This window comes from Corella eumyota, chromosome 5, assembly GCF_963082875.1.
Source record: "Corella eumyota chromosome 5, kaCorEumy4.1, whole genome shotgun sequence".
Taxonomy (NCBI): domain Eukaryota; kingdom Metazoa; phylum Chordata; class Ascidiacea; order Phlebobranchia; family Corellidae; genus Corella; species Corella eumyota.
In genome coordinates, this window is record NC_137494.1 from 4409893 (window position 1) to 4421788 (window position 11896).

Below are 11896 nucleotides of genomic sequence, written 5' to 3' on the forward strand. Positions count from 1 at the left end.
CATATTGCCTATAGCAAAAAAATAAATTTTCCATGGATTGCAGTGTCTGCGGATTATGTTGTGCTGTGTTAAGTTGTCCAGTATTGGATAATCCAGTGTTGAATTGTCCTCGAGTTAATTTGAATGGTCAATTGATTTTCAAGTTGCAGCTTTAATTGCTAATTGCCCAGAGATATAACAATAGTATTTTTTAGTTTATTTAATTTAGTTTATTTAAAATTAATAATCGAGAAACACAGAAATTAAGAAAAACAATCATTAGCTTTTTTATTTGATAAATAAACACATAACAGTTTAAATAAACAGTTCTAATAAAGATAACGCATAAAGATAAACGATAAAAATTATTTGTTTTTACTAATTTAATGTACAGTTGATTTATATTATTTAAGCTTTTTAGTATTTTTTGTAAAGAATAAAATGAAAAATATTGGATCAGTGTTTTTTTTACTTGTTTCTGGTAAGAAAAATATAAAAAGTAAAAGTACGCCATACTACTTTAGTATTGACTTATAAATAGTATTTAAATTAAATAAATTTATTTTACATAGGTATTAACGTTATTTAAAAAAAAATTTTGACTAGTATTTAGTTGTTAAAGTAAATAAATTTACTTTTCATATGTTGTAGTTAGTTACGGTCAAGAAATCATTTCAACAATTCCTGTGGAAGTCAACAATACTGGTTCATTAGCCACCGGATATTCTAACTTTATAGTTCGTGCAACATTCAGTTTGGATCCATCAACTTCTAGTACAACAGCCTGTAATTGGGAATATGGAGGAACTTTAGATGCAATTTCATTTTATCCAGCAGGTTTAGGATGTAGAAACCGAACCGGAACTTTTGAAACAATAACTTGTGTTGAAGATGGGTCTTCAAATATTGTAACTGATCTTACATTTCTAAATTCTTCTTCAGCAGACATTAGGGTTAATATGGTCTGTGTTATAGGAGGTCCACCTGTTGTTCAGTTATCTGGAGTATATAATGTAATGGGTAAGCAAATTTTATAAAAAAAAATTTTATTGCCTCTTACTATAAAATATTATATTTTTATTTTAAACTAACCCTATTTATTTTTATGTTAATACTGTATATACAATATAGTTTTATGTTATTTAATGCCTTTTCTCCAGATTGTCCCACATCTTTACCAGAGGGTTTAAATGTTACTGTTACTTCTGGGGATGGAGCTGTTTATAACAGCATGGGTGAATTTACTTGTGCAAGAGGGGATTTAACTAACTCCAGTAATAACCTCGTGTCCTTTGCTTCTACAACTTGTCAGGCTGATGCTACATGGACCGACCAGGCAAATAGGATTTGTTTGGGTAGGTTTTAAGATAAAGTAACTTATAACAAGTTCATTCAATTAAATAAAAAAACCAGGCATGTTAATTATAGGACTTAAGAAATAAAATTTAATGGCAGGCTTTCATTTTTCTACTTTTACATGTTATTCTTGTAAATTATATTAAATTGTCCTTTATTAGCATCAATATTTTTTTTACAAATATATAGTGTGTTGAGATGTTTTTTTTTGTCAACTTGGTTTTAAGAATTTAAAAATGTTTAGTTACTTGTGATGCAACACTTGCTCCTATTGGCAATAGCGTAATAAACATTACTGAAAATCCAGTAGCAAATACTACAGTAAATTTAAGTTGTGTGTCTGGTTATAATAGTCCCCCAACAATATATTGTGGACCAGATGGCAATTGGAACTCTACCATTATTGTTAACTGTATAGAAGGTATATTAGTTTCTTAATCAATTCTAATCAATCAAATAGATATGTAATTCATTGCAGGTGATAATTGTGTTTTGATACAGCAGTATTAATTGGATTTCTGACTTTTACTTAGTTTACTGTATTAGGAAATTTAGAATTCTTAAAAACTAACAAGAATGTTCTTAGGAAAATGTCATATTTATGTAATTTAGGTATTAGCCTAAACCACGATAGTACAGTTTGCAAGTTGTTATTTTACAAAAAAACATTTACTATTACTGTTAAAGAAATAATGCAATTTATATTTTTAAAAACCTTTTATTGGTGCTTAAACTATTACCTGGTTTGTTTGTTTTTTAATTTATCACCAGTTTATTATCAGAGAAGGTTTCTGATTTCAGCTCTGTTTTGAGTTTTAAATAGGTTATTTAAGTACACTGAGTAGAAGTCAAATTTCTGTTTGCATGAAGATATGTTCTATTCACATTTAGTGGCTTATTTTGTTGTTATTATTTTTACAAACAGATGCTTTAATTTTTTGTGACCCATCCACTGCTACTAGTGATCCAATTTATGATATTTCTTTAGTAATTGGTCAGAATTTTACTGTAAATGATAGTCTTATCTTGCAGTGTTCTCCTGGTTATACAGGGGAAACCAGCACATTTTTTTGTGATGAAAGTGGTAATTGGACCGTTTCCATACTAAATAATTGCACACGGCAAGGTTTAAAATATTTTTTATGTTAGAGTTATTTAAATGCACGAAGCATGTAATGTCTTACACACCATGCAAAAATTAAATAGCAACAAATTTTTTAGGATTATTTTTGATAAATAAAAATAGGTAACATTTTAGGTTCCGATGGTACACAGTACACACTTTGATAGCACACCTTAATTTTAAAACTCCTTAGTTTTTACAATTTTTTAGTTGTATAATTTTGGGCCCGTTACAGCTATTACCACCACAATTACTATCCATAATCTGATTCACACTATATCTTAAAAAACTTGAACTTTTGTTTAACCCTAAGTTAGAACCTTGTTTAACCTCGCATGCACCATTAATATTAATTTTAAATACTTTGCCTTTTCTTTTTTTGGTAATGCATGCTTGGCTCTATTTTAGTAATCCCTTGTTTTTGGTATCTATAAAATGCATGTAAAAGTAACCATAACGAATTGTCTTACTTTGTTTATAATCACAATCTCAATTTTTTACCTGTATTCTCTAATTATACTTGTTTTTACAGAATTCTTTATTAATCGATTTTAATGATTTTTTAATTTATTTATTTTACCAACTTTTTAAGTCAATTTAACTTTTATTTGTTGTGAGGCAAATTGCATGTTTTGTATCTTCGATGTGTTTAATTTGTTTTGTGTAATTTTGAATTAGGTATATATTGTAATTGTACAAATACTTTAAATATTTGTATAATTTTGTCCAAATATGTGCTTGATGTTTTATTTTAGTTGAGTGTGATATTGCATCTGCACCTGTCAATGACAGTGGTCTTGAACTACCAGAAAACAATGTAGTTGCTAATTCAAACATTACATTAAATTGTTCTATTGGATATTTTGGGACAGGTGGCATTCTCATTTGCACTTTGGAAGGAAATTGGACTTTATCTAATGTTAATTGTACACAAAATGCTGGTAGCTAGTTTTTTATTGTTAATACATTTATTTGTGGAAGAGATTCTATTAAACAAAATTAACAATTTAGATGTTTTGCAGTGTACAGAAAGCAATTATTTCTTTTCCAGTTCTTTTTATCTAGGCGCATATCAGTACCAAATATTTATCAAAAATTTTTACACTTATTTAGTTGAAAAATGTTTTAACTCAACCTAACACTGTTTTATATTTTCCACTGGTGTTGAATTTTTTTTATAACTTTAAAACTAAAAAAAAAGTTATTAATAAACTACATTAGCATTAAAGTTTTCAAACTTACTATAGTGTAGTGTAATTTTTATTTGTCTAAGTTGGTTTTAATAACAACAAGAACTTAAATGTAATACATTAAATATTTAAGAAGGTGAAATTTTTAACAAATATTAAATATATTTAGTACTTTTTTATGTAAACTAAGTTGGAGTGGTTAATCATATCTACTTTAATTTGTTTTTTTAAGGTTTACCGGATTCTATGGGAGGTTGTAATCCTGGATGCATAGGAGGTATTATTGGAGGAACTCTTGCATTCATTTTAGCTATTGGAGTAGGAACTATAATATACAAAAAACATCGTAAGCAATTGTAAAAACTATAAAAATTATAAAAACTAAAAAAATGACATAGCCTACTGACCACTAAAATTTAAATGTTAAATGTTTCTACCGAAAGGTGACCTTGGCCATTTTTATCAATTTTAAATATTATTAAGTTAGTATGCCAAAGTTGCCAGATTCTTATTCTGCTAATTAATTTTGGTATTGTAAAAAAAAGTTAGGTTTGAGATTAACTTAGGGATTTTATTGGGGATTGAGTCAAGGACCTTACTTGTGCCCCATTACTTGTTTTTAAATTAAATATATATTCATTTTAAAAATACAATTTATTTTAATTATTCTTAAAAGATGTCATTTTTAATCTATTTTACTAATTTTTGTCCTGGTATATTGCATGCTTGTAATTGAACAAAAAATTAGCCTACCTAGTTGTTAATTATCGATATATTCAATAGAAATAGGCCAAGTAAAATCCTAATAAAAATCTTGTATTCCCTAGTTTAACTAAATTGTAATATCATTTTTTTATGCTCAAAATATTATTTACAACCAGTACTTTCACACTATAACTCTATTCAAACTAATTTTGAAAAACATTTTAACTTAAAACTTATTTTACATTCAATTTACAAACAGAATTTAATATTTTTTGTAATAAACTGCACAAACCGACATGTTTTTCTAATTGCGCTAAACAGCTTGAAAGTGTTTAATTTAAAATCAGATAAAATCTTATATACACCGATTTCCATTCAGTTGTTTAGGTTTTGTGTATAATAAAATTGTCCATTATTGTTCTAAATTTTACACATAAATTAGATATAAACAAAGAAAAAATATCACCAGTAAACACAGCTGAGCGCTTACAAATGATGGCTACCTAATGCAGGTGCTCACAACTATTTTATGTCTTTGGTTAAGTTGAGCTAAATGTTTACCTTTTTTTTCCAAAATTTTATTTGTTTAATTATAATTGTGTCAAGTTGGAATCACAAACTTGTTTTATTTGAAATTTATGTAACATAATTTAGCAAAAAAAAAATTAAACCAGCTTTTAATAATTGTACAATCATTAAAATGTTTTCCTCAATTTTACAGATTAATCAATTTCTTGTTAATGTTATAAAAGGTTGGTGAAAGTTAACCTTTATTTTATTGTATATTTTTCTAATTAAAAATATATATTAGTTTAATTTTCACATACTTTGTGGTGTTCAAAATAGCAGTTATTTTCTAGTTAAGCATTCCTTTAAAACTTTTACCTAAAAGTCGAATAAAAAACTAAATTAATGCTTGTAGATGATTGAAAAAAAAAACAAACGCCCCCCCCTAAATATGAAAGAAACAACATCTATCTCCACAAATAATGAAGAATCAGAAAGTTCCCAATCAACAAAATCAGTTTAAATAACTTTTGCACAAAATCAAATACAGTTATTAAAAGTAAATTAAAACTTCAAAAGTGTCAATAAATATTTACCGTCAGGTAACTTAATTTAACAGCAGCACAGTTTTTAAACCTCTTAATAGATTTAATAATTAATACTGGTTTTATTGTAGTACTACTGTTGTGCTTGGTATATTCATTATTAGGTTTTGGTTTAAGTAGAAATTGTTTTAATAACTTTTATAGCATGGTCAATATTGAACCTATTAAACTATGTATTGATGCTTTATTAAATATATTTTTGTTGTATTTAAAAATGTAGTTAATTTTAACAATTTATTTTATTTTTTTATTTTAAATTCTTTTAAAGAACTTTTTTTAATTTAAGTTTTTTTGTCTTAAATAATTTATCTTCAATGTAAAAATTGGTTTGTGTTGTTTATCATCTTCCTTATCTGGTTGCATATTTAATTTCTGGTTCTGGGTTTATATAAAAAATGATTAAAATTTATTTAAATTAACATTAGTATTTTAAGATTATTCCTCAAGGTATATGCACCTTCTTTATTATTATATGCATGCAATAATTTAATTATTATAAAATATTCAAAGTTCAAAATTGTCAATTTAAATTATAATAAAGTAATTGTACAACCAATATATGGATATATATTTTATGAAAGGCAAACAGTATTTATAAAACATGGTCAAAGTTGTTCTTATTAAGAAATTATTAACAAGCTTTTGTTTATCATGTCAATATTATAGTGTGTTGTGCCTATAATTACATCACATCATTTAAGGAAATTAATTTTCAACTTTCATAAACAAACTAACACAACGTGTTATAAATAAACTGTAGACCCATATAAATTACAAAAGGAAATGGTAATATCATGTCATTAATAATATGTTATGCATTGTGCTAACAATATATTGATGTTTTCACAGTTTTGAATAAATAGCAAAATTTTAAAGCCTAATTTTGCATTGGTATAAAGTTTACATAAATTACGCATATATTATTTATTATGTAAGGGGCATTATGTTCTTGTTTTTGTATAATAGATTTTACTCTTCATGTACTTTATTAAGTATATTGTAATCAGGCCATTGTCTTGGTATTTTACTTCCGTGTATTTCAACATCAGCTATTAATGTGATTCGCTATCACTTTACACAATAACGTCACGTGACTTTTCATACGAAACTAGGCAGCGAAGTTACTACGTCAGGTCAATAAAAAGAACGAACTATCGATTTGTGAAATTCCAATTCCTGTTTTTTCTCTACTTTGTATGCTTTGTAAACAACAAAACGAAAGTCAACACCATTTCGAAGAAATACCGTTTGTTAAGTTTTATAGTGGGTTATAAACTTAGCAAAGCGGTTTTAATGCGGCATTTGGTATTTTTTGTACAAAGACATGTGGTAGATACATAAAATATTCTTTTAATGATACTGTTGGAATTACATTCAAAATTGAATTATCATTGTTTAATTTTTACGGATTTAATTTTTTGGCCAATTCACTTTTATAAATAAAAGAAAGAATTGCGTAATATAAATTTACAACAAAAAATCTTTGTAAGTTGCAACTTTAACGCTTTTAACGAAATGTGTAACTTGATACTCAGTTTATTATTTCAAAAGAACCACCAGACCATTGTTTTAAAGCCAGACAAAGCAAACTTGTCCGGGCAAAGTCTGTTTACTTGATCATAGTCAATGTTTAAACAAAAAGGGTTTATTCTTGTAACGTAGCAACAAAAATAAGAAATGAAAATATAACGGTTGTTTTTAATGTTTGCATGGCCAACAAAAATTGTATAGCCGACAAAATACCCAAAGCGCTTAAATTTGTTTTAAAAGTTTTTCTCAATGTGTTTATACAATAGGAATTTCTAGTATTTAAATAAGGCCCAAGGTTTAAACAACTCCTGAAATTCCCAAGGTCTATTTTAGTATCGAAGGTTACCAATACACACACACAACACAATATGGGCTTTTGGGTTTCTATAGGACCGCTTCGTAGTTAAAATAACAATGATTCATTATTTAAAAGAAGTGGGGGTTACCTATCTGCTTAACGAATATGCAATATTTATTTTTTTAATAGTGTTTTTATTAATGGTTATATATTTTAAAAGCTTTGCTTGTTTATAAATTGACTAATTAAGTGTGGGATCATACTTCATAAGCGTCATATCATCGCAGTAAGATTAATATCCTGGTATTAGTTACCACAAGCTGCTAAATGCTTATATATGTTGTGTAGAAAAATATTCTTAGTGATGCAACCAATTGTATAAATAAATATTCAACTAAAAATAATAAATCATTGGCAGGGCCACAAACAAAATATTTGGAAAAGCCCCCGTGTTTTGCGTGAGCGCATATAAGCAATGTTTGAATTTTACATGCTGCAATAGTTATTTATACCCTGTTAAAAATAACCGCCACACCCTGATCACGTGATTTATACCAGTCTTATTCCTACTCCAAGGCGACACCTAGAACTGATACAATTTACCATTGAACTTTAACAAAATATCACGCGCATTTTAAAGGATTTATTAATTACAACCACTACTAAAACTTAGAATTTCTATAATATACGGACTAATATATAGGGACTTTTTGGTAAATATATTGTAGGAAAACGCTTGCATATAAATTTTGTTTATATCAACGTAGAAATATATATTTATATATATACCCATGTAGACCAATTAATTTGTAGCTTAGTTTTGTATAAATCCATATAAGCTTACTTTTAACTTTCATAAGAAAATAGTTTTAACTAGGCACTTGTTTATCAACTTTACGGTATATATTTAAATTCTCTTTCACGTGTAAACCCTGTTTTCAGTAGCGCCTTTAATATTTTTAAAGTTTTTTCGGCTTTACGTTAATTGCAAACGTTTTTATTTTTTAAACGAACGCTGTCCTATAAACATAGGTTTACACATATTCGGAAAATTTTTATTTTGGTAAATATTTATACAGTTTTAACCATCTGATGCGTCAGGTATTAAGTTTAAAATAGTTTCAAAAATTGCATTACATGTATACAAAAAAACGATTTTTTTTCGAAAAATCGTTTATACTTGTTTTGCGTCTTACATTTAGGTAACATATTTTTCCTTTTTAAAACCTATTGATCAAATAGTAAAACACAAGGGTAACATTTGTCACGACAACCCGGTCTTAAGTCGACAGTCATGATTGCTAATAAATACCCAATTATAAAGTCCATATCAGCCAAATACTGAATACCTCTAAATGTAGCCTTCGTTAGAAACACGCATTTTGAATAATCAAAGCCATCTCTACATAGCACATCAGCAATAGTTCTGTAAGAGCATGTACTGTCATCAGACTTTATTAAAAGTTCAGGTGGAAAAAGAGGCTTTTCCAATAGACATGCCTGGCGCAACTGATGGTTATTTGCTAGTGTGTGACAAACATTAATGAAATTTTGAGTTCGTCGAATTACACTTTTAAAGTAGGAATGCTTACTTTCAAAACGCAAAGTAGAAAAATGAGCAGTGGGGCCAAAGTTTAATATAGCCCATGGGTAATGGCGAATATAGTGATGTTTTGGGCGTAAACGTTTTTTGGGAAAACAAGATGCTCGCTTATGCAAGTAGCTATCAATAAGATATTGCAAATGACATATAGTTATGTGATCTACACTCTTAGCAACAACAATTTCTGTTATTGTTCTAAGACGCAAAATCAGTTTCCAAATAGAATCATCAGGGTCTAATATGTTATTATAAAGAAAAAGTGGAAGTAATCTTAAGAGGCAACAATTTTGACTAGCATTTCCAGAAAGTTTTGTAGAGGTAACTAAAGGGGTGGGTGGTTTACACAAAGTATCTAAATACATATATTTAAACGAGACCAACCGTGCATTTAGAAATTGCATAGTGAACCACCCTTTTTTAATTAAATTTAAAATGAAAAGCATTGTGTCATACTGAACTACTCCCTCCAAAAAATCATGGGCAAGACAAGGTGGCAACCCCGGAGCACACACATGATAATATTCAAGTTCATTAAAAATACTATTTTTTCTGATGCCTTTATAAGTAAAAATAGGATTGTTATCAGCATTGTTAGAAATATGATGGATAGCAGCATTATAAGTTGTAAGAGTGCGCATTAAATGGCAACATAAACAATTGTTTTCAAAATCTAACCAAGTAACACTACAAAAACGACATCGATAACGAGAGGTACTAAAGTTGGTTGTAAAGCCTCCCAACCAATGGCTTCCCAAATTGTCTCCGGTTATGCAAAGCAAAGTACCATAAATATTTGATTTCATACCTATGTCAATGCCCTCAGATTCCAAAATCTTTAAATCATTTACTAAGGGTTGAAATAGGTTAGTAATATTAGCCGAATTCAAATAGTTCTCTTTACATAAAAGTACAAGTTGAAATTTATCAATTTTTGAGCGATTCCATGGGTATATATTTGCCAAAGTGTAGTAAACACCTAGCACCTTATGCTTACGCTTTGCTGAACCTAATGGATTTACAATTTCAAATGCATCTTGGTACAACACTATTGAGATGGATTTTTGATTTTTTTTTAATAATAAATTACTTTTATACGCAAGACCATCATGAAAATCATTAAAAATTCCTGACTGATTGGCTGGCAGAGGATTTAAAAATTGATTTTGAACAGATTCATCAGTAAATAATGCTTTTAAAGTATCAATAATGGGCACATACTAAAAAGTAGCTTCTCCAAAAGAAGCATCACCACCAACATTTAAATACATTGCTACGGCAGCAACATATTTAAAATTTTCCTTAAAGTACTTATCACGACTATAAACTGATCGCAAAGGACCAGTTTTGTGCAGCGAATCGTAATTTGTAAGATTTTTTAGTTGAAACAAGATGGACTCTGTTTCTGGTAGGTCAATGTTATTTAAAACAGTTTGAAGAGTTTGGTAAACACTTTCAGAGTGATTAGCAATCAAATTTTGTACATGGACTATAATATAGTTCAAGGTGTTAGCTGGTATTAAGTAAACATACTGAAGCAAAAAATAGAAATAAGCCAAGTCTCTAGTAAAATCACCAGAATGAGTTGTAACAGTTGAAGTAACAGCTTGTTCATAACTTTTAGTACTAGTGTTATCATCAATATCGATAGGTAAAGGTTCTAAATAACATAAGGATGTTGCTGTGTTTTCTTGTGCTTCAGTTTGAAAGTGATGATGTCTTGAAATATGAGTAGAAAATGATGAAAGAACCTTGTATTTCTTGTTGCAGTTTGTTTCTGGGCATTTAACCTCATATCCATGACGAATATGCATTCTTAAATGCTTTCTTAACAAAGCACGTGAAAAGAATTCTTTCTTACACACTAAGCAATTAAGCTTAATAATACTAGTATCCATCTAATTTAATATCATTACTTACGTCTTTAAACCTAAGATAACTAAAACTTAAAATAAATCCTAAAAACGGATAAGTTACAAAAATTAACGCGCCAACTTGTCTAGAAACTACTTTTTTTTTTTGAACGTTACATCACAAAGGGCGAATATACGACCAATGGAGCGTAACGTCGACCATGCTGCTTTTCTTGCGTTTTAGTTGGTAAAAACGATTTTTTTAACACACATTAAATTAAAAATTAAAAACAATAAAGAGTAATAATTGTTACAAAGTTTAAAAATTTAAATGTCAATTTCAGGCAAAAAATAAACCTCGTATCGTGGTTTTGCATTAGAAAGCACAACAAAATACGTTTTGAAAAAAAAACTTTATAGTTGCGTTTTTTTGTTAAGTTTAACATTAGAGATTATAAATATTTTGTTTAAAACAAAAAATATCATGTTTTTTTAAAAAAATATGTTAAAAAAATTACTGCGAAATACCGTAAATCTGATTTACAAATGCTCTTCGTAAAAGTTTACGCCGCATTTGTAAGTAAAATGGTAAATTTACTGCATTTTTACAGTAAAAATGATATTTACATACATTAACACTGTAAATTTTACTATTTTTTTAACAGTGTATACTCAGCTGCAGGGCACAAAAAAAAATTACTATTGTCAGTAGTCAATATATTTTAAAATTGAAACTTGTAACTTGAGCAAGACTGTCTAAACGGTTTGGCTAAGATGTAAGACCGTAATTTACATTTGGCAAAGCAAATTTAGCATGACAAAAAACATTTTAACCAGTCAGTAATAATATTTAGTTACGGTAATAAAAAAACTTAGGCTGTTTGGTAATAAAAAAACAGTGAATATAAAGTAGTTTGACCAGACCACAGTATAACTTTGGCCAGACCGCAAATAAATTCTGGCCCGACCATAAAATAACTTTGGCCGTTTGGTTTCGTTAAAATAAATATTTTTTCTTTTTGTTACAAAATTTAGCACTAATCCTTAACCCTGGTAGAGTGAGCCCATTTTCCAACTCGCTTCAAAGCGCTTCAGTATTGCCCGTTTAAAAAAAAAATTACGAATAAAAGAAAGTAATAAATAAAAAAAT

General features: G+C 28.2%; 1 protein-coding gene across 5 annotated transcripts; it reads left to right on the top strand.

The window, feature by feature from the left end:
- Positions 1 to 352: 352 nt before the first annotated feature.
- LOC145753851 (sushi, von Willebrand factor type A, EGF and pentraxin domain-containing protein 1-like) lies at positions 353 to 5357 on the top strand. 5 transcript variants are annotated; one of them, XM_082570345.1, is made up of 10 exons: positions 353 to 460; positions 631 to 999; positions 1140 to 1334; positions 1580 to 1756; positions 2261 to 2461; positions 3214 to 3399; positions 3881 to 3994; positions 4796 to 4865; positions 5075 to 5105; positions 5276 to 5357. In XM_082570345.1, the coding sequence occupies exons 1-8, from the start codon at positions 421 to 423 to the stop codon at positions 4858 to 4860; spliced, it is 1347 nt and encodes a 448-aa protein (XP_082426471.1). In that variant the 5' UTR covers positions 353 to 420; the 3' UTR covers positions 4861 to 4865; positions 5075 to 5105; positions 5276 to 5357. The 5 variants fall into 5 exon arrangements, with proteins under 5 accessions (XP_082426471.1, XP_082426473.1, XP_082426475.1 ...); XM_082570347.1 differs by lacking the exon at positions 4796 to 4865; XM_082570349.1 differs by lacking the exon at positions 2261 to 2461.
- The last annotated feature ends 6539 nt before the right edge of the window (positions 5358 to 11896 follow it).